Source organism: Vombatus ursinus, unplaced genomic scaffold (genome assembly GCF_900497805.2).
Source record: "Vombatus ursinus unplaced genomic scaffold, bare-nosed wombat genome assembly UNPS02014167.1, whole genome shotgun sequence".
Lineage (NCBI taxonomy): Eukaryota > Metazoa > Chordata > Mammalia > Diprotodontia > Vombatidae > Vombatus > Vombatus ursinus.
The window spans coordinates 860,054-884,478 of record NW_020953945.1 but is presented as its reverse complement, the minus strand read 5'-3'; the positions used below and the strand labels follow the sequence as shown (position 1 = coordinate 884,478).

Below are 24,425 nucleotides of genomic sequence, written 5' to 3'. Positions count from 1 at the left end.
GAGAGGAGAGGAGAGGAGAGGAGAGGAGAGGAGAGGAGAGGAGAGGAGAGCAGGAGAAGAGAGACTCCTAGATCAGCAGGGTAGAATTGTAGGGGCCCTTTGAGATCACTGAGTCTGAGCCTCTCATTTTACAGATGAGGAGACTGAGTCTCACAGAAGCTAAGTGACTTGCCCACAGTCTCCCAGCTATGAAGTAATGGGGCAGGATTCAATTCCAGCTCTGGTTTCTGGCACCGTCTTCTGTACCCGGGGTTCCTGGAGAGAAGACTCCTGAGCCAGGCTGGAGGGCCCCTTGGGGCAGGGTGGCTTTGGATAGGATGCCCCAGGAATGAGGGGGCTCTTTCTCCCTCGTGGTCTGCTGGGGGCATCCCGAGGCAGAGGTGGCTTCTACTGAGCAGTATAGAAGCCGAGCAGGGCAGAGCAGGGCCCCCGGGAGCCCCCCGGGGTACTCACCATCCAGGTGCCAGCACTAAGGTTCTGCAGAGCCCCAGCCGCGGCCTCCAGGGTGTTGAAGTTCTGGCTCTCAGTGAGGATGGAGAGGTAGAGACGCACCACCTCGGGCTGGTAGAGCAGTTCGAAGCCTGGGGAGAGAGAGGGAAGCCAGGTCCGTGAGCCCTGCCCCCTCCCTGGGCCTGCAGGGGCCTCCCACCAGCTCTGCCTCCAGGTTCCCCCTCTCCCCCTGCCCCTCTAACCTGCCCACGCCGAGGCAGAGAGGGCAGCTACCTCCGGGAGGGGGAGCCCAGGGCCTGAGCTGCACTCTGGTGGGGAGGGGCTGGCGCCCAGAGCCAGGGCAGGGGGGGGGCACACACAATGCCCTGGGGGAGCCGATTCAGCCTAGGGGGAAGGCAGAGGACAGAGACATCGCTGGGGACCTGGGGCACAGGCCAGAATCTCCCCCCGATCCAATTCAGCCCCGGAGACACCAGCATTGTGTGGCCCAAAGCCCAGGATCTCACAGCTGGGAGAGAACCCTGGACCAGGAGAGAGAGGACCTGAGATCAAGTCCTGCTCTGCCGCTTCCTAGCTACGTGGTGACCCTGGACAAGTCACTTCCCTCCTGAGGCCTCAGTTTTCTCATCTGAAATGAGGCAGGGTTGACCAGATGATCTCTAAGGACCTCCCCTTTATGATCTCAGACGTATCTTGTCCAGGACCAAGAATCTCCCTGTAGCGGCTAGGGGTAGAGCCACACAGAGTGCTAAGCCTGGAGTCAGGAAGACCCGAGTCCAAATCCAACCTCAGGCACGTCCTAGCTGTGTGACCCTGGGCAGGTCACACCATTGCCGCCTGCCTTAGTTTCTTCATCTGTGAAATGGGTACAATGCTAGCATCATCCTCTCAGGGTTGTGGCGAGGACCAAATGAAATGCTATTTGCCAACCTTACAGCACTACACACATTTTTTCCTTTAAGCTAAACTGTCCCCAGGGCCTTTACTTGATCTCATGTTCTCATTCTGTGATGCCCGAGCTGAGTGTGCTTGGCCCAGGGCCTGGCATACAGTAAGCAGTCAATCAATGCTCTTTCTCTTGAGTGATCAAATCCTTCTCAAAAAAAATTGTTTTCTGAGCTGCAAGGAATTAAGTGCCTCGGGGCCAAGCCCCACCGTCCTCCCCACGACTCGGGGATGCTTTGGCTTTTGTTTGGTCATTTCAGTCCTATCTAGCTCTTCGTGACCCCACTGACCAAGACACGGGAGTGGTTTGCTCATTTGACAGATGAGGAAACCGAGGCCCTTGGCTGAGTGAGCTATCCACAGCCGTATGGCTCCCAAGAGGCCTTCCAGACGTCTGAGGCCACCACTCTGACTGTGGATAGGACGTGTGAGCATGAGTGGTGGGGAGCCAACCATCACAGAGATGAGATGCCTTGGCCTCGGGGCCACTATATGACCAAGTGGATGGACTGTTGTACTTGGAATCTTGAAGACCTCAGCTAAAATCCTGCCTCAATATTGGTCAGCTGGGTGACCTCTGGGCAAGGCACTTAGAACGCCTCTCAGCCTCACTTTCCTTATCTGTAAAATGTAGGTAATAAGAACATTTCCCAGGGGCAGCTAGGTGGCGCAGTGCAGAGAGCACTGGCCCTAGAGTCAGGACCTGAGTTCAAATCTAGCCTCAGATACTTACTGCTGTGTGACCCTGGGCAAGTCACTTAACCCTGACGGCCTACAGAAAAAAAAAAGCACCTCCCTGGTAGGGTTGTCAATATCAAATGAGATAATCTATGTAATCTATGTGCTCTGTAACCTTAGAATGCCATGTAAATGCCATGATTATTATTATTATCATTGCTGTTAATGTGGTGGCTCAGAGTCACCCGGGGTAGGAGCCGGGGTTTGTCTTTGTAATATATAGAAAGAGGAGAGAATTTCTATCAATGACCCAGCATGTGCCTTCTCCAAGCCATCTGCCTCACCCGGGGCAGGGTGTAGGCCCTCTCTGACCTCAGTTTCCCCATCTGTAAGACGTTGAGCTTGGACCCGTGTGAGGGCCCTGCCCACTCTCCATCCCAGGACTCTGCCCATCCCCTCTTTGTCCCATTTGCTGCCAAAGCTAACACCAAGCCCTCCTGGCAGAACACTGGAAACTCTGGGCTGGAGTAAATCATGGTCAGCTCCCTGCTGGCCTGACCTCAGATTCCTAAAATATCTCAGGGCCACACTCTATCTGCAGGATCCCAGCTGCTCCTGGGCCAAGTGGACCCTCCCGCTTCCTGTGCTCCTGCCGCTGGGGGCAGTGGGAGGAGGACGGAGCCTCTCCAAAGTGGGCCTGGCCCCAGGGCCCCCTCCCCATCCCCGAGACCCCCGGGGCTCCCTGCCTTCTCGGCCAGCCCTGGCACAGTCCCGCGCTTCCTGAAATCCTGGCTTCGCTTTCTGTCTGATTGCTTCTGGCTGGGTTGTTTGCTCTCCCCACGGAACACGGCCTGGGCCCCAAGCCCAGCTCATTTACTTACTGGCTGCATGACCTTGGACAAGTCCTATCCCTTCCCTTCCCGGAGATGGAGTGTCCCCTGCCAAAGGGGGCCAGAAGCTTAGAGTTCATTCCACTTCTAAATCCTATAACTGCCTTTTTAAGGGGAGGGCTGCGTCTGCTCTCTCATCTCCCCCCAACAGTGCCTAGCCTGGGGCAAGCCTGGGAGTGTTTCCAGATTTACAAAGGGCCTTTTTACCACAGTCCTTTCAGGTTCCTCTCTAAATGAGAGCATTAATTATGATTTTCATTTTATTGAGGAGGAAATGGGGGTCCAGGTGAGAGGGAGGGTCTCACCTGAGGGCACACAGCCTCAGGATTTGAACTCAAACCCTGCCCCCCTCCTCCCAGCCCTAATGTAGCATCTCTGCACTAAATCCCATTTCCTCGCACGGGACGCTGGGATCACAAATCAAACTGATAACGCCATCACCAGAACCCAAGACTGGAGCCCACTGTCGCCCCACTGTGTGCACCCCTCAGGGCTGATGTGAAAAAGATGGGAAATGGCTCATGAAATGGGGGCTCGTCCCAGTTTTCTTTACCCTGGCCCAAAGTGTCAGCAGGGGTAGAAACGGGACTTCATATCAACCCAAGGAAAGGATGAGTCCCTCGGAGAAAGGGTGGAGTTGGGGGCCAGCCCCGACTCTGCCGCAAGGGTCCTGGCCTTCCTGAGCCCCTGAAGCCCTTCGAGGTCACTATCTGAGGACCCGCCCCCAGGATGGCCCAGAGACCCAAGACTGAGGGAAGCGAGGGGGCACAGTGAGGGATAAAGGCCTGAATTCCCCATGCTCCTCTCTCCTTTGGGCTAAGGCATTGAAGGTCCCCGTGAAAAAGCACTGGGAGAGAGATCACAGTCAGCTGCGATCGGCAGTTGTGCCGATCCTCCCTTAGTGAGGATTCCAGCACCAAAGCTTGGCCCCAAAGAAGAGAAAACTCCACACTCCCCCCCTTCCTTGCAGAGGTGGGACGTTGCGGGTCTGGAACGCTGCATATGCCATCAGACTTGGTCCGTGCATTGGTTAGTTTCGCTGATTGGTGTTTGCCCATTTTAAAAAAACTCTTTGTAACAACCGAAGGCTCTCTGGGTAGGAGAGGGAGAAGGGCTATGCTGGGAATGCAGGTGAGGAGAAAATGAAAGAGACCAGTAAAAATACAGGAGTGAGAATTATTGATCAGTTGAGCCCTGAGGGATCAGACAGTCAACAAACACTTATTAAGTGCTTACTACTAGGTGCCACGTACTGTGCTGAGCTCTGGGGATACAAGAAGAGGTAAAAGACAGCCCTGCTCTCCTGGAGCTCTCAGTCTAACGGGGCGGGGTGGGAAAAATAGGCTGTTTTTTTTTGCCTCTTTTGTATCCCCAGCACTTAGAACAGTCCTTGGCATACAGCAGGTGCTTAATAAATGTTGATTGGTATAAATAACTAGATGCATTGATGGTAAAGACAGCAGCTGGGGGACAGGGAATGGCCTCCAGCAGAAGGTGGGATTTGAGGTAAAACTTGAAGGTTTCAGGGAGGCGTCAGGTGAGGAGGGAGAACCTTCCGGGCCTAGACAACAGCCACGGCAAATGCTCAGAGTCTAGAGATGGACTGTGGTGTGCAGGGAGCAGCAAGGCACCTGGTGAGGCTGGGCTGGAGAGTGCAGGGAGTGTAAGGGGTGAAACTGGAAAGGCAGGAGGGGGCCAGGTGGCCTTGAGATGTCCAGGGAGGGTGCCTTGGAGGGTGGGGTTTACTGGAAGGAAAGGAAGGCCTGGCGCCTGAGGCAGGGAGAAAGCTGCCTTTCCTCTGAAAATGCCCAGAGCTGCCACTGGCTGTCGCCTCACCTTGGGAGAGCCCTTAGCGGTCCAGGGACAGGGCCCGGTCATCAGCGGCCTGCCCTCGGACACCCACCAGGCGGCCTCCGAGCATCCCCGGGGGCCAGGGGCCCCCTCTGTGACCCTGTTCCCAGCATCCTTCCTGCTCCCCACATATGAGGGGGAGTTACAATGGCACAGCAAGAAAGAAGAAACCTCTCAGAAGGATTTATCTTGTTAGCACGGTGTTCGGTATCCAGTAGGTGCTTGATACATGCTTGCTGATGTTTGAAAGGCAGTGTGGGCCAGTGGAGAGGGCACTGAACTTGGGGCCAGAAAGCCCTGAGTTCAAATTCAGCCTCAGGCACTAGCTGCATCACCCTGGCCAAGTCTCTTAGCCTCTGTGCCTCGGTTTCCTCATCTGTCAAATGAGGGGGTTAAACTCAATGACCTCTAAGGTCTCTTTCTACTCTAGATCTACAGTCCTATGACTAATAACTGTTAATTAATTATGTGCTACATATTAATATATTAATTCTATGTTAAATATGTTATTAATAATTAATGACAACCAGCATTTATATAGCACCTTAAGGTCTGCAAATATGATCTCATTTAGTCCTCACAACAACAACAACTAATATTTACATAGCACCTACTATGTGCCAGGCACTGCGCTAAGTGCTTTACAATTATCTCATTTGATTCTCGCAACAATCCTGGGTGGTACGTGTTATGATTACCCCCATTTTACAGATGAAGGAACTGAGGCAGAGAGCGATTAAGTGACTTGTCCAGGATCCCACAGCCAGTGAGGGTCTGAGGCAGGATTTGAAATCAGGTCTTCCTGATTGACAACTGGTTATCCCACCCTAACAGATTCCTTTCCTTGCCAAGAGAACTCCCCCCGAGGTCCATCCCCCACTTACTATCCATAGAGAGGCAATGTGATCCCAAGAGGGACTCAGGTTTAAATCCGCAGCTCTGTCACGCTCTCTGGGTGACCCTGGACCAGTCATTTACCCCCACCCCCACCTTCTCCTCCATTTCCTCATTGATAAAACGCAAGTTTCGGACTAGACAATTCTTAGGTCCCCTCCAGAACTGAATCTAGAATCTTGTGTCTACCAGACCCTAGGCCTGCACAGGTTGGCTCTTTCTCCTGCTTCCTCTGTTAGCCGTCTCTCTCCAGAACGCCCAGAAGGAGGGCTTAAACATGGAGGTGGGGAGGGGGAAGCTTAAGCGATGTGTGGAGGCGCCGCCCTCCCCCTGACACACACACACACACACACCACACACACACACACACACACACCCCCAGCCAAGGCCCAGGCCTGAACAAGAATCCCATCTAAGACCCACAGAGCTGAAATCTCCCTCCCTGCTAACTTTCACTGGTTGTCCCCAGGGGTCCAGGGGAATAAATCAGTCCTTCAGACCCTGATGATGGCCACCCATCTCCCCTCCACCAGGGGCAGCAGAGAGACAGCAGCTAGTGGGAGTAGAGCCGCTGGAGCTGTCCACGGCTGAAGCCACATCCCGGCTTCTGGGCCATGGGTCACAGTCAGACCCTCGGCTCAGCTCACACCAGGCTGGACAAGGACCTCATCCTTTGGAACCCCCCCCCCCCCCCCCCGCCCTGCCCCGAAGCAGACTGCTTCTTGTCCAGGCCCAATCATGCTGATATTTCCTTGCCGACCGGTCCCTAGATCTTCCAGCCTTGAGTCTGACTTGTTTTTGATTTTATTAAGATAACTCAGCTTCCTGCTCCGGCCTCTCATTTCAATCAATCAAGTCAATACAATAAGCATGTATTAAACTCCTAATGTATGCTCGGCTCCGGGCAGGCAAAGACAGAGTGAAACCTGCCCGTTTCCTCAGAGAACTGACAGCCCAGCTGGGGGTGATGACATGTAACGTCATAGGCACATACAAGCCAGATGCAAGGGGATTGGGTGGAGAGCAGCAGACCCCCACCTGGGGGGTCAGCAAAGGATTCATGGATAGGCAGTCAGCAGGGTGCAGTGGATGGAGTGCTGAAGACCTGGGGTCAAATTCTGACTCAAGATGTTTATTACCTATGTGATTGGGGAAGCCACTTAACGCCTCTGTGAGACTCAGTTTGCTCATCCACAAAATGGGGCCAATAATAACACCTATCTCACATGGCTATTGTGAGGGTTAGTACTCTGCTGACTAAACATATAACTGATCTTTCTAGTAATAGATCTATAATTCTATGTGTGACCTTGGACAAGACAGCTGTCCTCCCTAGGCCTCAGTTTCCTTCTCTGTAAAATGAGAGGGTCGGACTTAATGGCTTTTAGGGTCCCTTATGACTTTAGGGCCCTGAGGACCTAGAGGGCTGCTCTTGGGCAGAGATTCCCCCAGAAAGACGGTGCCCTCCCCCACCCCACCCCCAGGGCTGGCATCGCCCTTGGCCCCATCCAGGCTCTGTCTCTAGGCCAGAGCCAAGCAGGGCCCATGCATCATCCCCTCTGCTCTCCCACCCCTACCTGGGGCACTCTGGGCCAGAGACAGATACTGCAGAAAGGAAGCTGGCCTCCAGGAACACCATCACCATGGCAACAGCAGCATCCCTCCTGGGCTGAGCCTCTGGTTCCTTGGACCCCTTCCCTCCCTCCATCTCTCAGCATTGACCTGCTTTCTGAAGTGAGCACTGACAAAGACCAGTGAGGAAGGAGCCCTGACACCGGGAATGTGCCTGAGGAGAGGGGGCAGGAGCGCCGAGGGCCCAGGGCCAGCTTACAATACCTCCCACTTATAGAGCACCTCTCAAGTGACAATAGCGCCCCAGCTCCCATTTCTCTGTCTTTTTAAGGTGTTCAGAGCTTGTTCAAAACTAGTACAAGGATTATTTTCCCCATTTGATAGGAGAAGAAAGAGGCTCAGTGCCCAGGATTGAGCTGACCACCCACGGTTACACCAGCTGGAGAGTCAAACCTGGGTCTCCTGCTTTGGGGCCCAGGACTCTGCTTTCCCACTACACCCCACTTTCCTCCCAAGTAACCCGCGGAGCAGGGGCATCTTCACCTTTGCTGGGTCACTGACCCCTTGGACACTCAGTCCAGTGGAGCAGGGCCCTTGGACAATCCCTTCTCAGAATCATGTTGTTAAATGCACAAAGTAAAATACAAAGATTATAAACCAATCACATTGAAATACGATGATCAAAATATTAACAAAGAAAGTTTATGGACCGCCAGTGAAGAGCCCCCTCTGCAGAGGCGCACTTTATAATAATGACAATGATAAGACAGCCAGGCAGCTCAATGGGCAGCGCAAGAAGACCTGAGTTCAAATCCCACTTCAGACACCTATTAGATGTGTGGCCCTGGGTAAATCACTAAGCCTCTCTGCCTCAGTTTCCTCATTGGTAAAATGGGGAAAATAATAGCATCTGTCTCCTAGAGTTGTTGCAGGAACTAAATGAGATATTTGTAAAACACTTTGCAAACCTTAACGCGTTGCTAGCTATTACTAGAAAGAGAGGCAACTGTGGTAAAATGGATAGGAATCTGGTTTCAGAACCAGAGGAACTGAGTTCAAATCATGCCTCTGATCCAACCTGGACCTGTTTCTCCCTCTATAAAAGAAAGTGGATGGACTACACAGCATAGGCCCAAGGCCTGCCTTTGATGCATGGCCCTAGGCAGGTGACTTGGGCAAAATAAATCAACCCAGGGGCAGTTAGGTCGCACAGTGGATAGAGCACCAGCCCTGGAGTCCGGAGGTCAAATCCGGCCTCAGACCAAACACTTACTAGCTGTGTGACACTGGGCAAGTCACTTAACCCCAATTACCTGACCAAAAAAAAAATAAAATAAAATAAATCAACCCAATGGACCACACCTGCCAATGTATGCCTCTCACCTCTTTGAAGAGAAGTCATAATAATAATACTAATAACTAGCATTTATATAGTGCTTACTGTCAGGTGCTGTTCTAAGCACCTTCACAAATATTACTTCATTTGATCCTAACAACAGACCTGGGAGGCAGGTGCTATTATTATCTTAATTTTACAGTTGAAGAAACTGAGGCAGACAGAAGTGAAGTGACCTGCCCAGGCCACCCACCTAGTTAGTGACTGAAGCGAGATTTGAACCCAGGTCTTCTCAATTCTATGCCCAGCACTCCATCCACTGAGTCACTAGCTGCCCCTCCATAACAATAATGATGGCCCCTAGGCATGGAAGGAGCCATCGCTGCAGACCTGGCCCCATCGTACTTATCTGTTAGCTTGCCGACCCGTTGTTAGAAGGGAAGATTATGGGGTATTGTAAGGAGGAGTCGCCTGGACGTGTTAGAGAAGAGAACCACCATATGTAACATTTAAAAATTCAGTATTTCTAATGTTGTAATAGTCTGTCATTTTCAGATTGTGTATTTCTAAGGTTCTAGATTCGAATCTCCTATATTTCTAAGGTTTTGAGAATCTGTGTTTCAGCTGTTTTAACATTCTAAGGTTCTAGCAATCTGATTTTGTGCTTCTGAAGTTCTAGATTCCAGCATTTAAAGTTCTGTATTTCCAGTGTTCTAAGAGAGACACAAAAATATGAGTTCAAAGCCCAGAATCTTAAAACTTCAGAGGGTCTTCAGTTTGGAAGCATTAGAACCTTAGAACCTCATATTCAACCAGCAGCTTCTGACATGGGAGGCAGCCCGATGTCCTGCCTGGCGCTTAAGCCAGAGGACCTGGGTTCCAATCCCACTTCAGCCACTCCCATTATCTCTAACCTGTGAGACCTTGGGCATGTCTTTGGGTCTCGGTCTCCTCTGCTGTAAAACAAGGGGTTAGATTACTTGTTTGTCTCCTTTCCTTTGAAATCTGCCTTCACTGGGGGAGACAAAGAGTATCTACTCTCAGCTCACCTCCTCTCTTCATGGAAGAGCCGGGATCACCACTGTCATCGCTGATAGGCTGTACAGAGCACGCTAAGGTTTGTAAGGTGCTTTGCATCTGTCATCTCACTTATCCCCACAACAACCCTGGGAAGTGGGTGATATGATTATCTCCATTTTACCAATGGGGAAACTGAGGCAGACTGAGGTTAAGTGACTCATCCAGGGTCTTCCAGCTAGTAAGTGTCTAAGGCAGGATTTGAACTCAGTGTTGCTGACTCCACGAGCAGTGCTCTGTGGTGACCCAGTTGCCTTCTAAGGGACAGCTCAGGGTGACAAGCAGCAGGCAGAGTCCTGAGAACTACCCTGGTTGTGATAGGGACTCCCCTTTATCAGGGGTCTTTAGCCAGAGCCCTGAGGACTTTGCCGGCTCTGGGGCAGAGGGGATCCTTAGCCAGCTAAGAGTGAGGTCAGCTGCCCTCCTTCCCTCTGGGGGTCATTTCCAGTTTCTCCTGTATGCAGCAAACAAGGTTGTCTGCTAGCTGTGTCCCACGTTAGGGGCTGTCTTTTGCCTTTCTTTGTATCCCCAGTGCTTAGCACAGGGCCTGGCACACAGCAGGTGCTTAATAAAGGTTTTTTGCCTGGACCCCCGACTTCTGAGGGTCCATCTAGCTCAGAGACGAGACGGGGACTCTCAAGGGGTGAGGACCCCCAAATTCTGGGTTTGTCCACGCACCCAGAGCCGGCACCCCTGGTGATGGGCAGGGAATCTGGGAGGGCAGCAGGAACGCCCAGGATGTCCCCCCTTCTCCAGACCCCATGGCTCCCAGCGGCCCCTGCTTACCTTTGGCCGACTCAGATCTCTTGGGTAAGTCAAGGGTATCAAAGTTCCTGTCCATGCCCCCATTCTTTTTTCCTGTAAAAAAGCAAACCAAAACAAAGAAAGGGTGAGAAGGTCCCTTCCAGGCCCACATGGGCCATGATGGCCCATCCATCATTCTCATGGCCTGGCCTTTGGGCAAGTGCCCAACAGTCCTGGTGACGGGAGGTCCCTTCCCTCAGTGAAAGAACATGACGCCAATGAAGAGGACCACAGGGAGCATGCCCACATGATAAACAGACCACAGACTTACAACCAAAGGGATCGGGAGGTCTATCCAGGAAAAGGCTGCAGCTGATTAAGGAAGCCAGGGAAGGCTCCCTGGGGGAGGGAGATTCAGGACAGGGAGGAATTCATCAGGTGGACTTGGTGGGGAGGGCGTTACTGGAGTAGGAACGGTGCTGGCCAAAAGCGGGGAGATGGGAAAGCATAGGACGTATGTAGGAGAGGGAGAGAGCTCTCCAAGCTGGCTGGAGAACAGCAGGAATGTGCGCTGAGGCTGGAAAGGTAGGGGGTGGGGCACCAGAGGACAGACAGACTTGAACACCAGGTCCAGGAGTTTGTGTTGGATCTGGCAGGCAGTAGGGAGGCGAAGGAGGCTCTTGAGCAGAGGAGTACCACCAGCTCTCCCCCTCGCATTCCTCTTCCAGAGCCTCAGTCAGGGAGCCCTGGGGAGGGCCGAGTCATCCCGTCATCAGCCTGGGTGGTCCCTGGAGCAGGGCTGATGTCAGAAGGCAGGGCTAGCCCCTGCACCAGGCGGAAGGGCTGGGGAGCCGTCAGCAGATTCCTGGAGGTGGGACCTGGAGCCCAGGGTGGACAAAGTGTTCCTAATGGGTCAGGGGAATGCTGGATCTGAAGACTCAGAGCCAGAAGGAGCCCTCCTCGATCCCGAAGTCTATAGTTTAAAGGGATCCAGTGAGGGATGCGTGTGGCTGCCATGGACTCTCGCTGTGTGACCCTGGGACCCTCCTTTCCCTCTCTGGGCTCGGCTTTCCCATCCTCATCAAACGAAGGGGGCTGGCCTCATCGTGGGACTTGGGGCTGGATGGGTATCTTCTGGTCTGGAAATGAGTTATCTCCAAGCTTAAAGCCGATGAAACATTGAATGACCAGAGGAGGTGCTCAGGGGGAGGGGGATGGGCTGCAGCCAGAGGGTGAGTCTGGGGGACGACACAGTGCCTGGCATACAGCAGGTGCTTAATGCTTGTGGACTGACTGATAGACAAAAGAGACGCTGGACTGTTGGCCCTGGGGAGGGGGCGGGCAGGAGGAGAGGTGACCAGCTGTAGCTACTTCCAAGGCTGACTCTGTCTCCCCCACCACGGCCTGTGGAGGTTGGTACTAGAAGGGTCCCCATCGTACAGATGAGAAGACTGAGGCTCAGAAAGTCTAAGCTGACCGACAGATTGAAGTGACCTTCCCATGGACCACAGCTGGGGAGCGATGGAGCCCAGGAAAGGATGGAGATAAATGGGATCCATTTTACAGATGAGGAAGGGAAGAGACTGGACCACAGTCACCAACCACTAGGTGTCTGGGGCAGGGCTTAAGCCCGAAGAGGGAAGCCAAAGTCCCCTCCTCACCCCCCTCCCCCATCTGGATCCTTCCACACCAGGCCCTGGCTCAGGCAGGCAGAATGCAGCATCCGGGGCCTGAGGGGCAGAATCAGGTCAGCCCGGCTAGGACTGAGCCAAAGGGACAGGGGGGAGGGGGTGAGGAGACCCCCCCATGCCTGTGTTACATCCAGAGGGGCCCTCCCCACCCCCGCTGACACAGGGATCGCCCCAGGCAGGGCCCGGAACCTCCTCTGAGGCTATATGGACTTCGGGTAGAGACTGATTAGTTCAGCCCTTCTATCCCAAGCATCTGATCTCAAAGTGAGGAATACAGACCAATGGAGCTTGTATTATGCCTCATGGAGCATTCCAGAATCACATCAGTCATCTGGTCCACCCCACCCCCCGTATTACAGAGAAGGAAACTGAGGCCCAGCACAGCACGTTGAAGGATCATGGGGGACTCTTAGATCAGCAGAGTCAAGTTGTAGGGGTCCTTAAGATCACTTAGAGCAGAAGCCTCTCCTTTTACAGAGAAGGAAACTGAGGCCCAGCACAGCACGTTGAAGGATCATGTGGGACTCTTAGATCAGCAGAGTCAAGTTGTAGGGGTCCTTAAGATCACTTAGAGCAGAAGCCTCTCCTTTTACAGAGAAGGAAACTGAGGTTCAGAAACACTAAAGGATTTGTCCAAGATCATACAAGAAGGAAGAGTCAGACCTAGGATGTGAACCCAGATCCTCTGAAGTTAAGAGACTTCCTGCTGGCATGATGTGTCACAGAATGTCAGGGCTGGGAAGGGCCAGAGAACAGGGGATGTCAGAGCAAGGGGTGGTGGGAACCTCAGAACAGGGGATGTCAGGACTGGGAGAAGCCTCAGAATAGGGAACAGCAAAGTTGGGAGGGGCCTTAGAACAGGGGATGGCAGGGCTGAGAGGGGTCTTAGAACGGGGGATGGCAGGGCTGGGAGGGGCCTTAGAACACAGAACATCAAATGACATAACTGAGAGGGATGTTAGAACGTGAAACATCAGAGCACAAGTCGGAGTGGGGAAGGCCCTCAGAACACAGAACAGAGACTGCCAGAGCTGGAAGGGGCCTCGGGCTATGCTTCCATGGGCTCCCCAGAGTACCAGTGGTCATTGAGTCTGAGCCACAGCACGACACGTGTCCCCTCTCCCACACTCCCCCCAAGGTTCCCCCAGCCTCGGCTTGCAGATGTCTCCTGGGGGGCGAGGTGAGCTCCCTCCCAGGGCGGCCCACACCACGCAGGGATGGCTCACATCCTGAGGGGCCTTTTGCTGACATTGCCTTGGCCTGCATTCCCCTCAGAACAAGGTCAATCCCCCTTCCTCAGCTTGAATCATCCCTTGGTATGATTCTTCAATTCCCTTTCAATCTTCTGGTTCCCTTAGACACTGCTGGCATGACCTGAACTCTGGACTCTTCATCACTCCATTGCCTTCCTCCCATTCTAGTGAATTCCTTCCTTTTACAGGTGAGGAAACTGAGGCCAAGAGAGAGGAAGCAACAGGGTGGAGGAGTTACAGAGCCAAGAACAGGACGTAGGGGCCCTGGCCCCCAGCCGGGGTCTTCCCTCGAGGCAGTGAGCGAGGGTCCTCTCTGGAAAGCCCCTGCCTCTTCCCTGACATCCACTGTGTGCTGGTGATTGAATCCACCAAGAAAAGGAATTCATGAAAGTGTATTTGGTTGGATTGAACTCCCAGAGTTGGTGAGGAAACTGGGGCAGACAGGTTAAATGACTTGCCCAGGTTCATACAGTTAGCAAAAGGCAGAGGTGGGATTTGAACTCAGGTCTCCCTGACTTCAGAACCAGTGCTCATTTCACAGTCCATACCACTTGCTGTGTGGGTATATGATCTCCAACAGTCCTTGCCATCTGCCCTGTCTGCCCCTTGAGAAGAAACCTCGTCCCTCTCCTCCTGCAACCCCGGGGAGCCAATGTGGATCTCAGCTGGGGCTGAGTTACCCAGATCAGAGAGAGGATGAGTCAATCTTCCCATGAGTCCTAGATTATCAGGTCTTCACGCCCCCCCCCAGGCAATCCCCAGGACCCCAGAGTCTAACCAGCACCAGCATCTCACTGCCTGCTTGCTCTATGGTTCCACTCACTTTCCTGTGATATTGACTGCCTAGCCCTGAGCTCTCTGACATGACGATACTGCATGCCCCCAGTACCAGATTCTTAACCTGGCACCCATATTATATTCCAATAGAATTGGTGTCCTTTGTAATCCTATGTATTTTGCCTTCTGCACTGAAGTCCTCTGCTGAGCAGGAGTCCTGGGCTTCGCCAAGCTTACTGCCCTGGGGCTGGAGCACCTGCCTTAGTTAGGCAAGCACTGTCTCACTCCTGTCTTTGTACCTCCAGAGTCGAGCATAGTGCTCGGCACACAGTAGGTGCTTAATAAATGCTTGCTAATTAATTTGGTCCTTTCAAGTTCTAAATCCTAAGATGTGAAGACATGAAGGCCTATAACCTGAGGGAGAGCTGGAGCGGTGTAAGTGCAAACTGACAGCCTGCCTTGGAGTTAGGAACACCTGTATTCAAGTCCCGCCCTGACACATACTAGCTATGTGGTTGGAGCAAGTCACTATGTCTCTCAGTGACTCAGATGATTCTCTGAGATTGCTGATCAGCAGCAGCAGAGGGAGATTCCATGCCTGGAGTTCCCCAACTAATGCAATCATGGGTCCAAGCTTCTCCTTAACTCCCTAGGTAGGTTCTGGGGACCTAGAATGTTGACCCCCTCCCAAAGTCTAGAGCATCACTATGTCCCTGGGGCAGGGGGGCAGAGGAGCAAGGTTTGATTTGAAACATCTGAGCTCCACTGGCACATGTATTTTTCCCATCTGGAAAAGACCTTGGAGTCCAACCTCCATTTTACAGATGAGGACACTGAGGCTCAGAGTGACCTGTCAAGGGCCACCCAGATGAGAAGTGTATGAGGCAGGATGCTAACTGCTTGCTGGCAACGCCTGCTTTCCTCATGGGTCCCTGCTCACCCAGGAAGCTTCAAACTGAGAATCTGGTCTCCCCAGTGGCCACATCTCCCCGGTGCTGACTTCCACCAAAGGTGTGACCCAGGCTAATACAGTTCATCCGTGTTGTGTTTTGTCTCTCTCTGTGTTGGCCACAGACCACAACCCTCCTGGGAAGGAGCAGATGAGTCTCAGGGAGACACCTCTCAGGGAAGTCCCATCAGACCCTTAGGTGCCCCTTACTCTGAGCCCATGTCTCAGTGGGCTGTGCCCTGCTGCCTCTCACCCCCATTCTACACATGAGGAAACCAAGGCTGAGAAAGACAAACTGATCTGCCCAGGCCAGTCAACTAGTAAGTCTGAGACAGGCTGATTCCAGGAATTCCTGACTTGTGGCCAGCATCCCAGGTGATACCAATTGGCCCCTCCTCCTAATCTTCCACACGCGATAACTCAGTCTGAGAGTGGTCAAACTACCAGCCCAGGGTCATCCAGCAAGTAAAGTATCTAAAATGGAACTGGACCCTAGGTCTTCCTGACTCTAAGTCCAAGGCACTAGCCACTGTACTCAGCACTAAAAAAGGTGGAAAACATCTCAGAATAGGGGAGCGTAAGACTTTTTTTAAGTGCTGGAAGGACTTCTTGAGATCATTTAATTTAATGCCTTCAGTTTTACAAATGAGAAAACTGAGGCTCAATGAGAAGAAATGACTTGTCCAAAGTCACCTAGCTTGGTCTCATAACCCGATTTCTAATTTTTGAAGCTATAATCCTGCTGTCGAAATCACCCATTTCATTTCGAAATCACCCATTTCATTTCCTTTTAGAAATGACTGGTGCTTTGAACAGGAGGGTAACATAAGGTTAATTCAGAAAATCAGGAAGATCTGCTCAGAGAACAGCTCTTTCCAATACATCATGGTGTTTGCTGAGGGAGGACCTCCCCGCACCATGTAGATAAGACCCCCTGGTTCTCGGGACTGGCCTGGACCCCCAGTGAACGAGGAGGAATGGCCCATTCCTAGGAGTCTGCCTCACTCACATCAGCTCACCACAGTCCCTTGCTTAGCAGGCAGCTGAAATGGAGTCTCTGAACCTATCAAGCTCACAACCCCAGCCTGGAGCTGCCAGATGCCTTTCTCCTAGTCACGCTTCCTCCACATCTCTCCCTCTCCTTCAGCCTCTGCAGGGAGCTCTGTGACCACCAGGGGTGCCTCCAAAGCCTCCTAGCTCTCTCTGCCAAGGGTCAGGCCAGGGCACCAGGAGCTGACCAGCAAGGCTGGAATCCTGGCTTGCTCTGTTATGCCCCTGGCAGCTGCAGAGTCTGGGGTCCTGTCTTCTGATTGTGGCTCAGAGCAGAGAGGGCTGCTGGTCTCCCCAGAACCTGTGGTTTCATCACTGTGGCTAACTACAAATGGGGGGCACTCCAACTGATGGTTTTACAAGCTTCTGGGGCTAACAATCCCCCCCACTCCCTGTGGTCAACCTGTTGGGGACGAGCCCTTCCCTCAGCCACTAGTCCTTGATAGATGAGGAAATGGATTCAGCAGAAGGTGGGCCTGCCTCCTCCTCCAGGCAGCCCTCCCTATTTCCTCCAAGTCAGCCAGCTCCCCAGCCTTGGCTTGCTACTCTGCCTTCATCACATTCCTTCTCCTATTACATTCCTATTTTTTGCCTCCTGATTAAGTAGTAGGAAAAGCAGTGTGGCACAGGGTATAAAGCTGGCATTGGAATCAGCCTCTGACAGATACAGGCTGTGATGCCTTGGACAAATCGCCTTAGCCTTTCAGGGTTCTCTAAAGTTGGGGAACAGGTAGTAACCTGCATTGGTGGAGGGAGTTGTCTCATCTGGGAGTTCTGTGCCAAAGAAATCACCTATCTGGCCCCCTCCCTATTAGATGAGAAGCACTTTGAGGGCAGGGACTGAGCTCTCTTTACCTCTGCACCCCCATCCCAGAGACCGGGCTGGCACCTGGTGTATGCTTAGGGGAGTGAGTATTCTGTCGATCTGCATGGGCTTGGATTAAGTTGCACTCAAAGTACAGAACACTGGAGCTGGGAGGCACCCGACAGATACTCTAGAGTCTTAGCTCTATCCCCTCCCCTCCATTTTACAGATGAGGAAACTGAGGCCCTCGGAGGGGAAGTGTGACATGCCCAAGGTCACCCAGGCTGAATCTGAAGGCAGATTCTGCCAGTAACCTTCTCATGCTACCACCCTGGTCATCAGGTCTTTAGATGAGGAAACTGAGGTGCAGAGAGCCAGGGGTCATGCAGCAGCTTGGCTAAGCCCACAACTCAGGCTGTCCCAACTCCCTGCCCAGGCCCGTTCGATGAAAACTGCCTGCCTCCCCAAACTGAATTGAACTGACTGGGACTGACCCACATTGATACCAGCTCTGCATGAAAATCTCTCCCTTTGAACATCCAGTAATTACCAGCTGAGGACCAGAAGCACAGCCAGCCTGAAAGTCCACCTAGCCCAGGAGTTTAACCTCCTGTCTATGCCAAAGTCCCCAGACCCTTAATAACCTTACACAGAGGAGAGGCCCCTGCCTGCAAGAGAATACAATTTGAAGGCCTCCTAAGAAGGCATCTGCTGAGAGGAAAGGCAGCTAATGGCCAAGGGTAGTCCCAAGACTGGTGTGCAGCACCTGCCAGGACAAAAGGGAGGGAGGCCTTTTTCTAAGCAGATACCCCACCCCCACCCCAAGGGCTCCAACTGGGGCTTTGCAACCGGCCTGGGAATTAGACGGCAGGCAGTCTAGATCTCCAAGATACAACCCAAGGAAGGTCTCGTTATTCCTGACTTGTCTGTCCTACAAGGCTGGCCCCCAGCCAAAGGGAAAGCACTCAATGCCGCAGAAGGAAAGGGACAATATAGGCACACACTTAAGTCCCCTGCCTGCCAGCCTGGCACTGGCTGAGCCCGGCACACAGAAGTGTAACAAAGTCTGGGAGGGCTTATGGGAAGCTCAGACAACGCAGCCAGACCCTTCACAAGCCCTGAAACACTGACTGCATTTGAGTCTGTTCCACAAACAACCAAGTGTTGCTGTGTGGTCATGATAAGTCTAATAACGACTGTCCTACAGCAGTCACTTCTCTTCCTGCTCCCCAAGTTTCTGAGGTCCCCTGCTTCCCCCACACCCCCAGCCCCAAGCTCCCAATCAGGCCTTAGAGCTCAATTGCAACTCAGCTAAAATTGACCTGCCTTCCCTAGCCATGGTTCTAGCCAAGATGGGCACTCTGCTGGCCATGGTGCTGAACTCAATTCCTAACCAGGCCCTTCTTCTGAAGGCCTCTCGCTAGCTACTGAATCAGAAACAGTCTCTTAGCCCTTCCAGAGTCCTTGCCCTCTAGCCCTGAGCCAAGTAATAGAGTGATGTCAGGCCCTACACTTACAAAGGTATGAAGAGCATTTTCTAAAAAAGTTACAAACTTGAATATCGATAGTTTATATTTTTAAACAGTATTTTAAGATTTATAAACACACCACCCCAAATGCCCTTTAAGGTGTTATTGTTCAGGTGTTCATGTTCAACTCTCTGTTACTCCGTTTGAGGTTTTCTCAGCAAAGATACTGGAGTGGTTTGCCATTTCCTTTTCTAGCTCATTTTATAGATGAGGAACTGAGGCAAACAGGGTGAAGTGACTTGTCCAGGGTCACATAGCTAGGAAGTGTCTGAGGCCAGATTTGAACTCAGGAAGATGAGTCTCTACCCACTGTGCCATGCCTATGATTTCACTGGGCTTCAGTGTATCATTACCCCCATTTTAGAGATGAGGAAATAGGTATACAGAAGGTTCAGCAACTTGCTTGCAATTAAACAGCAGATAAATGCCTCCAGATCTGCTCCCTGTAAGGCCCACCCTCTTTCTGGTGCACCTGGGTCAGGGTGGCCTGAACCCACCAAGGTGCATAGGTGGCATAAGTCACACGAGAATGATGAACTGGAAAGCTTTAGTAGACTGAAGACAGAAGCAGGCCCGGGGGAGTCTGCCCTCTCAGTCTCGCCAATTCAAAGGGACCTAGGGACACAGGCCACCAGGGCCTGGGGGAGAATTCGAGGGAACCTCTGACTTGGAGTTACACAGGGGAAAGTTCAGGTCTACAACAGAAGATCAGTAGGGAGGCTAATGAACAGCCTGCCAGAGAAACAGCACCCTGGGTCTTTGGCACCACAACCAGGTGGCATTAAGGGGATGCCCCACAGAGAATGGGCTTGGGGCTCAAACCACTGACATCTTCCCCTCAGAAGGGGGGAGGGCTGGCTGGGCACCCTATGGGAGATGGGGGCTCCTTGCTCTGCTCTGGCCTTAGTACCTTCCCTACTATTCACCCCTGATTTCCAGCAGGGATCAAGCCAAGGAGAGTTCAAATGAGAGGCAGACAGAGCTGCTGGGGCCACAGCCTGAGCGCCAACATCTCTGTGGTGACCCAGGTGGCATCAGGCTTCCCGTGGCAGGACTCCTTAGAGCCACAGAATGAGAAGGCTGGAAGGGGCCTCCATGGACAACCCACAGTGGAACAAGATTCTCTCAGTAACACTCCCATCCTCTGCTCAGAGACCTCTGGGGATGGGGAGGCAGCCCACTACACTCTGGACACTATAGCAGCTGTCATAAGATGAGCTGAATTTAGATGTTTTTCCACCAATCAAGCTGATATCTACTTCTCCACCACCCCCACCAATTGCCCCTGGTTCGTCCCTCCAGGGCCAAGCTGAAGCAGGCTAAGCCCTCTGCCACATAACGGGCCTTCAGACCCTTAAAGACATAAACCCTATCTTCTCCAACCTAAATATTCAGTTCTTTTCTCCTGTCTCTTCCCCAACCTACTCATGCTCCAGTTTGTCAAAGTCTCTTCTAAAACGTAGCAGCCAGAACACAGCATGATTCTCCATGTGGGGCTTGATTCAGGCAGGGGGCAGCAACCAGCTGATTATTTCCCTCGTTCTAGCCAGGGTGGGGAACCTGCAGTCTCGAGGCCACATGTGGCCCTCTAGGTCCTCAAGTGCGGCCCTTCGACAGAATCCACACTTTGTTCTGTGAAGTCCGGATTCAGTCAAAGGGCCCCATTGTGACCCTCTGCTTCTAATAGTGAGGCCTAAGATTGATTTTTTTTTTTGCCTTCTATCTTTTCTTGCTGACTCACATTGAGCTTATAGTTGACTAAGACCACCAGATCCTTTCCCAATGAATTAGTTTATCGAGTCATCTCTCCCCAGTGCCATACTGGTGTGATTGACTTTTTGAACCCAATTCAGAACTTTACATTTATCACTACTGAACTTCATCTTCTTCCACTAATGGCTTCCTCTAGTGCCTCATCATGACATGGAGATTACTCTGGCTTCTCAGCTATTCTGTGCAATCTGGGGCAGGTCCTACTAAACTAGAAATGCCCTGAGTGTGGCTGTTGATGGACTGTTCATCTGAGGAAAGACAAACTTAGCACAGAGAGGCCCATCACCACAAACCTTGACTTTTTTTTAACCACTGTAATTCTACGTCAGAGCAGGGCTGCACCTGGTGATTGGGAGCTGGATAGATGTGGGCCAGAGCTCAGCTCCAGCCTGACCCTCTCTACCGCCAGGGGCCCCAGGAGAGCAAAGGAAGGAAAAAGAACAGAGAGAAAAGGACACAAGAACTCACCTTGACTGAACCAATCCTCTTAGGACCAGAAAAGCAGCAGAGAAGGAAACAAGAGTCGCAGAAAGGAGAAATACAGAGCGATGATGAGAGGCGTAGTCCAAGGGCCTGGCTTCCCCGCCCCCACCTCCAGGTTACCTAGGGCCCAGCCGGCTCTCCCACAGGGCCCCACAGATGCCCTCCCCCAGCACCCGACTCCTGGCTTTCTCTCTGCCGGCCTCAGGTGGAAGAACTGCTCTGGCCACACCAGATGCCGCTGAGAATTCTGCCCTCAGCCATGAGCTCCTGTGGAGCCCCAATGGAAGGCGCATGGAGGCAGGGCAGGGTGCCGCTGGCTAGGTGGGTTCTGAGATGCTGGCGGTCTTACTGCCCTGGGGGCTGGGCTAAATCCTGGGTCTTCACCTGTGACTTCATCAGGGTACAGAACTCCCAGGAGAGGAACTCCCTCCACCAATACAGTCTGCCACCTGCTGTGCCGCTGACAGTCGGAGAAAGCTGGCAATTTGTCTTTTCTATCTTTTTATGACTGTATTTTACTATATTTAACACTATAGTTCCCTCTGGAGTCCTGTGGATTTTATTTTACTCATTTGAAACATGAGCCCTGAGAAGGGCTCCATGGGCTTCACCAGACTGGCTGTCAAAGGGGTCCTGGACACAAAAGTCTTCTTTTAGAGATGGATGGGGGTGCTGACCATTTCAGTGACTTGTCCAGGGTCATGCAGCCCTCAGAGATCAGAGGCAGGAGGCTTCCTGATGCTAAGACCACCTCTCTCTCTCCACTAGTCTGGGCTCGGTTCCTCTGAGTTTCTCAAGCAATGGGAAGAAAGCCTGGCCTATTTACCCATCTGGAATTTCTTGGCTGTCCCTTTAGGAGTTAAGAGGAAATTTAGGAGTTAAGTGGGGGAAAGCAGAAGGCCTCAAGTCCAGTTCACTCGCTGAGGATCCTCTCTACCACCATCCTCAACAATTATCTGCTCCTGGATACCGCCAGCGACAGGGAGCTCATTACTGCCCTTGGCAGCTCATTCCACTTTGGGACAACTCTAGCTGTTTGGAAGTTTTTCCTGATACCAAGACTTCTTTCCAGTTTGCTAAGAGTTCCCATAGGACAATTAGCCACCAGCAAGGAAACTGGCCATGAGTGAGCAGAGGTTTAGAAGATGGACGAATGAAGACATCTTGGAAGGCCCAGGTGGACAAATCCTAATTTGTTTTGGGTGTGAACCAGCAGCAGATTTCTCCTTTGGGACCACGGGAGGAGAGGGGACCAATACCTCCCTCCAGCCCAGCTCAAGGGAGTGAGGATGGCTGGCAAGGCCTGAGGACCCAAGTCCAAGAGAAGGGGGGAAATTGCTTGTCTGTGCACTGATTGGGACATTGGAGTCAAAGCTGGAAGGGAACTCACGGACAGATCACCTACTGTGTCCTTTTCAAAAGTCTCACCCCTAGAACTCTCTTTTTCCATGTGGCAGCTAGGTGGTGCAGTGGTTAGAGCACCAGACCTGGAATCAGGAGTTGAAATCCCAGCCTCAGACACTTCCTGGCTGTGGGACTCTGGGCAAGTCACTTTAATCTGTCTGCCTCAGTTTCCTCAACTGTAAATGGGGATCATAATAGCACCAACCTCCCTAGGTTGTTGCGAGGAGCAAATGCGATATTTGTAAAGTACTGAGGACAGTGCCTGGCACATTAAGTGAGCACTATGTAAAGGTTACTATTAGTTTTTTGCTGTTCCCTGAGAATTAACTCTGGAAAATGCACCCTTCGGACGTGAGGTATGATGAAATGGGCAGAAGAGGAGAGGAGAGGAGTCAGTTCAAAGAGCCGCGTACAAATGGCAGCGTCCACTGAAGGGGGGCAGGGAGTGATGAAAGGGGGAGGGGGAGGCAGGCAGGCAGCAGATCTCGGCAGGCCAGACAACCGAGCAACACCTCGGGACCTAGGAGATCCAGGATGCACTGGGGCCTCAACCCCAGTGACTGGCATGATGTGAGGCCTGGGGAAAGCCCTGGGGATGCAGCTGCCTGGTGAGGCCTGGGGACTAGGGCTGTGCCCTCTGGACAGAAAGAGTGAACAGTGTGAGCCCCTCAGGGGGACTGTGGGGGGAAGGCCCTCGCTGGAGGGGAGGAGTGGTCAGGCCTCAGCAGCTCCTGCCATGCTCCCCAGAGCACAAAGGACATGCTCTATCCCCTGCCAAGGAAGGGGGAATGCTAACCCCCCTGGAAGGAGCCCACCACCCTCCCTGCTTGGCCCAGTGTGGGCTCTGGGGCTGGACATCTAAGATGTGAGATGGAGAAGCTTGGCTGAAATGGCTGCCCCCCAAAGCGCCTCCTCCCAGCATGTAGGCCCATCACCCTTATATGAGGAGGTCAAGCCAGGCCCCCCTCAGGTTCACCCTGTCAGAGGCCACGCTCTCTCCCACCTGAGGGCAGGGCCAGGCCAGTTGGGATATCCTCACGTCACCCTCCAACTCATGATGCAGAGAAAGAAATCTGGCCAAGTGGGAAACAGACTCTGGGCCCATGGGAGGGTGCCTCAAGGCCTAGGGGACCTTGGAGGAGGCATACCCCCACCCTCTGACCCAACAATCCCCTGCCTGAATCTCAGGAGGGAGACTGGCCTTCTGAACCTCAAATCCCAGGCATTTCTCTCTGGCAGAAGCAAAGCACCCCATGGGGGGCCAATGTCAGAGCATGCTTGAGCTCATTTCTGGGCTGATGTGGAGCAGTGCTAACAGGGAGATGCTACCCTCTATCTGCAGAGGGCTGGGGAAGGTGAGGAAGGGGGCGGAGTCGAGAATGGGAAGCACAGGGACCATCCTGGGTCCAAACTGGGCCTCAGTTTCCTCATCTGTCAAACAGGAATAAGGAATGGCTGTGGTCAGATAGAACCTTGCCAGGGCTGAGGAGGACAGTGTTAACTCTGGGCCCAGAAGTCAGGCTTTGTTCCACCATTCTGAAAGCTCTGGGCCAGGGACGGTCAGGGCAGCAAGGAGAGCAAGGGGGCCCCTGGGCCTGATCCTGAGACTCTGGGAGGAGCTGGGTGAGCCCTCCCAGTCCCCAGCCCTCCCCGGGGCCCAGCAGGCCACCAAGGCTCCCGCCCCTGCCCTGTGGGGCCCCCAGGGCTCCAGGCCCCGCCTCGGCGCACACCTTTGGCTTTCTTGCTCCCAAAACAGCTAGCATCATCTTTCTTCCTCCGGGGCAGGGCCCCCGTGCTGGCCGCCTGGCTGGCCTCGGGCTCCTGGTACTTGTCAGCACCTGGGACCTCCTTGTGCACGTGGTAGGACAGGTTACGCATGATGCACACGCAGTTTTCCACCGACTGGGGAGAGAGACAGGGAAGGGGTGTGAAAAGAAAGGAAAATCAGAGTCTCAAAGACATTGTCCAGCCCCACCATCCCCTGTTCTCAGGCCCTTCCCAGCTCTGCCATCCCCTGTTCTAAGGCCCCTCCCAGCGCTGACATCCCCTGTTCTAAGGCCCCCTCCCAGCTCTGCCATCCCCTGTTCTCAGGCCCCTCCCAGCCCTGCCATCCCCTGTTCTCAGGCCCCTCCCAGCTCTACCATCCCCTGTTCTCAGGCCCCTTCCAGCCCTGCCATCCCCTGTTCTCAGGTCCCTCCCAGCCCTGCCATCCCCTGTTCTCAGGCCCCTCCCAGCTCTGCCATCCCCTGTTCTAAGTCCTGTCCCCCTTCCAAT

General features: G+C 53.0%; 1 protein-coding gene across 1 annotated transcript in view; it reads right to left on the bottom strand.

Annotated features, from left to right (window-relative positions):
* ARVCF (ARVCF delta catenin family member) overlaps positions 1-24,425 on the bottom strand; it is a 115,681-nt gene that overhangs the window by 22,382 nt on the left and 68,874 nt on the right. The window contains exons 7-10 of the mRNA XM_027859417.1: positions 23,882-24,053; positions 10,480-10,551; positions 454-581; positions 247-358 (exon numbers count right to left, since the gene is read on the bottom strand). Of these exons, the coding sequence (XP_027715218.1) occupies positions 247-358; positions 454-581; positions 10,480-10,551; positions 23,882-24,053 (484 nt within the window). The remainder of the gene's footprint in view (positions 1-246; positions 359-453; positions 582-10,479; positions 10,552-23,881; positions 24,054-24,425) is intronic.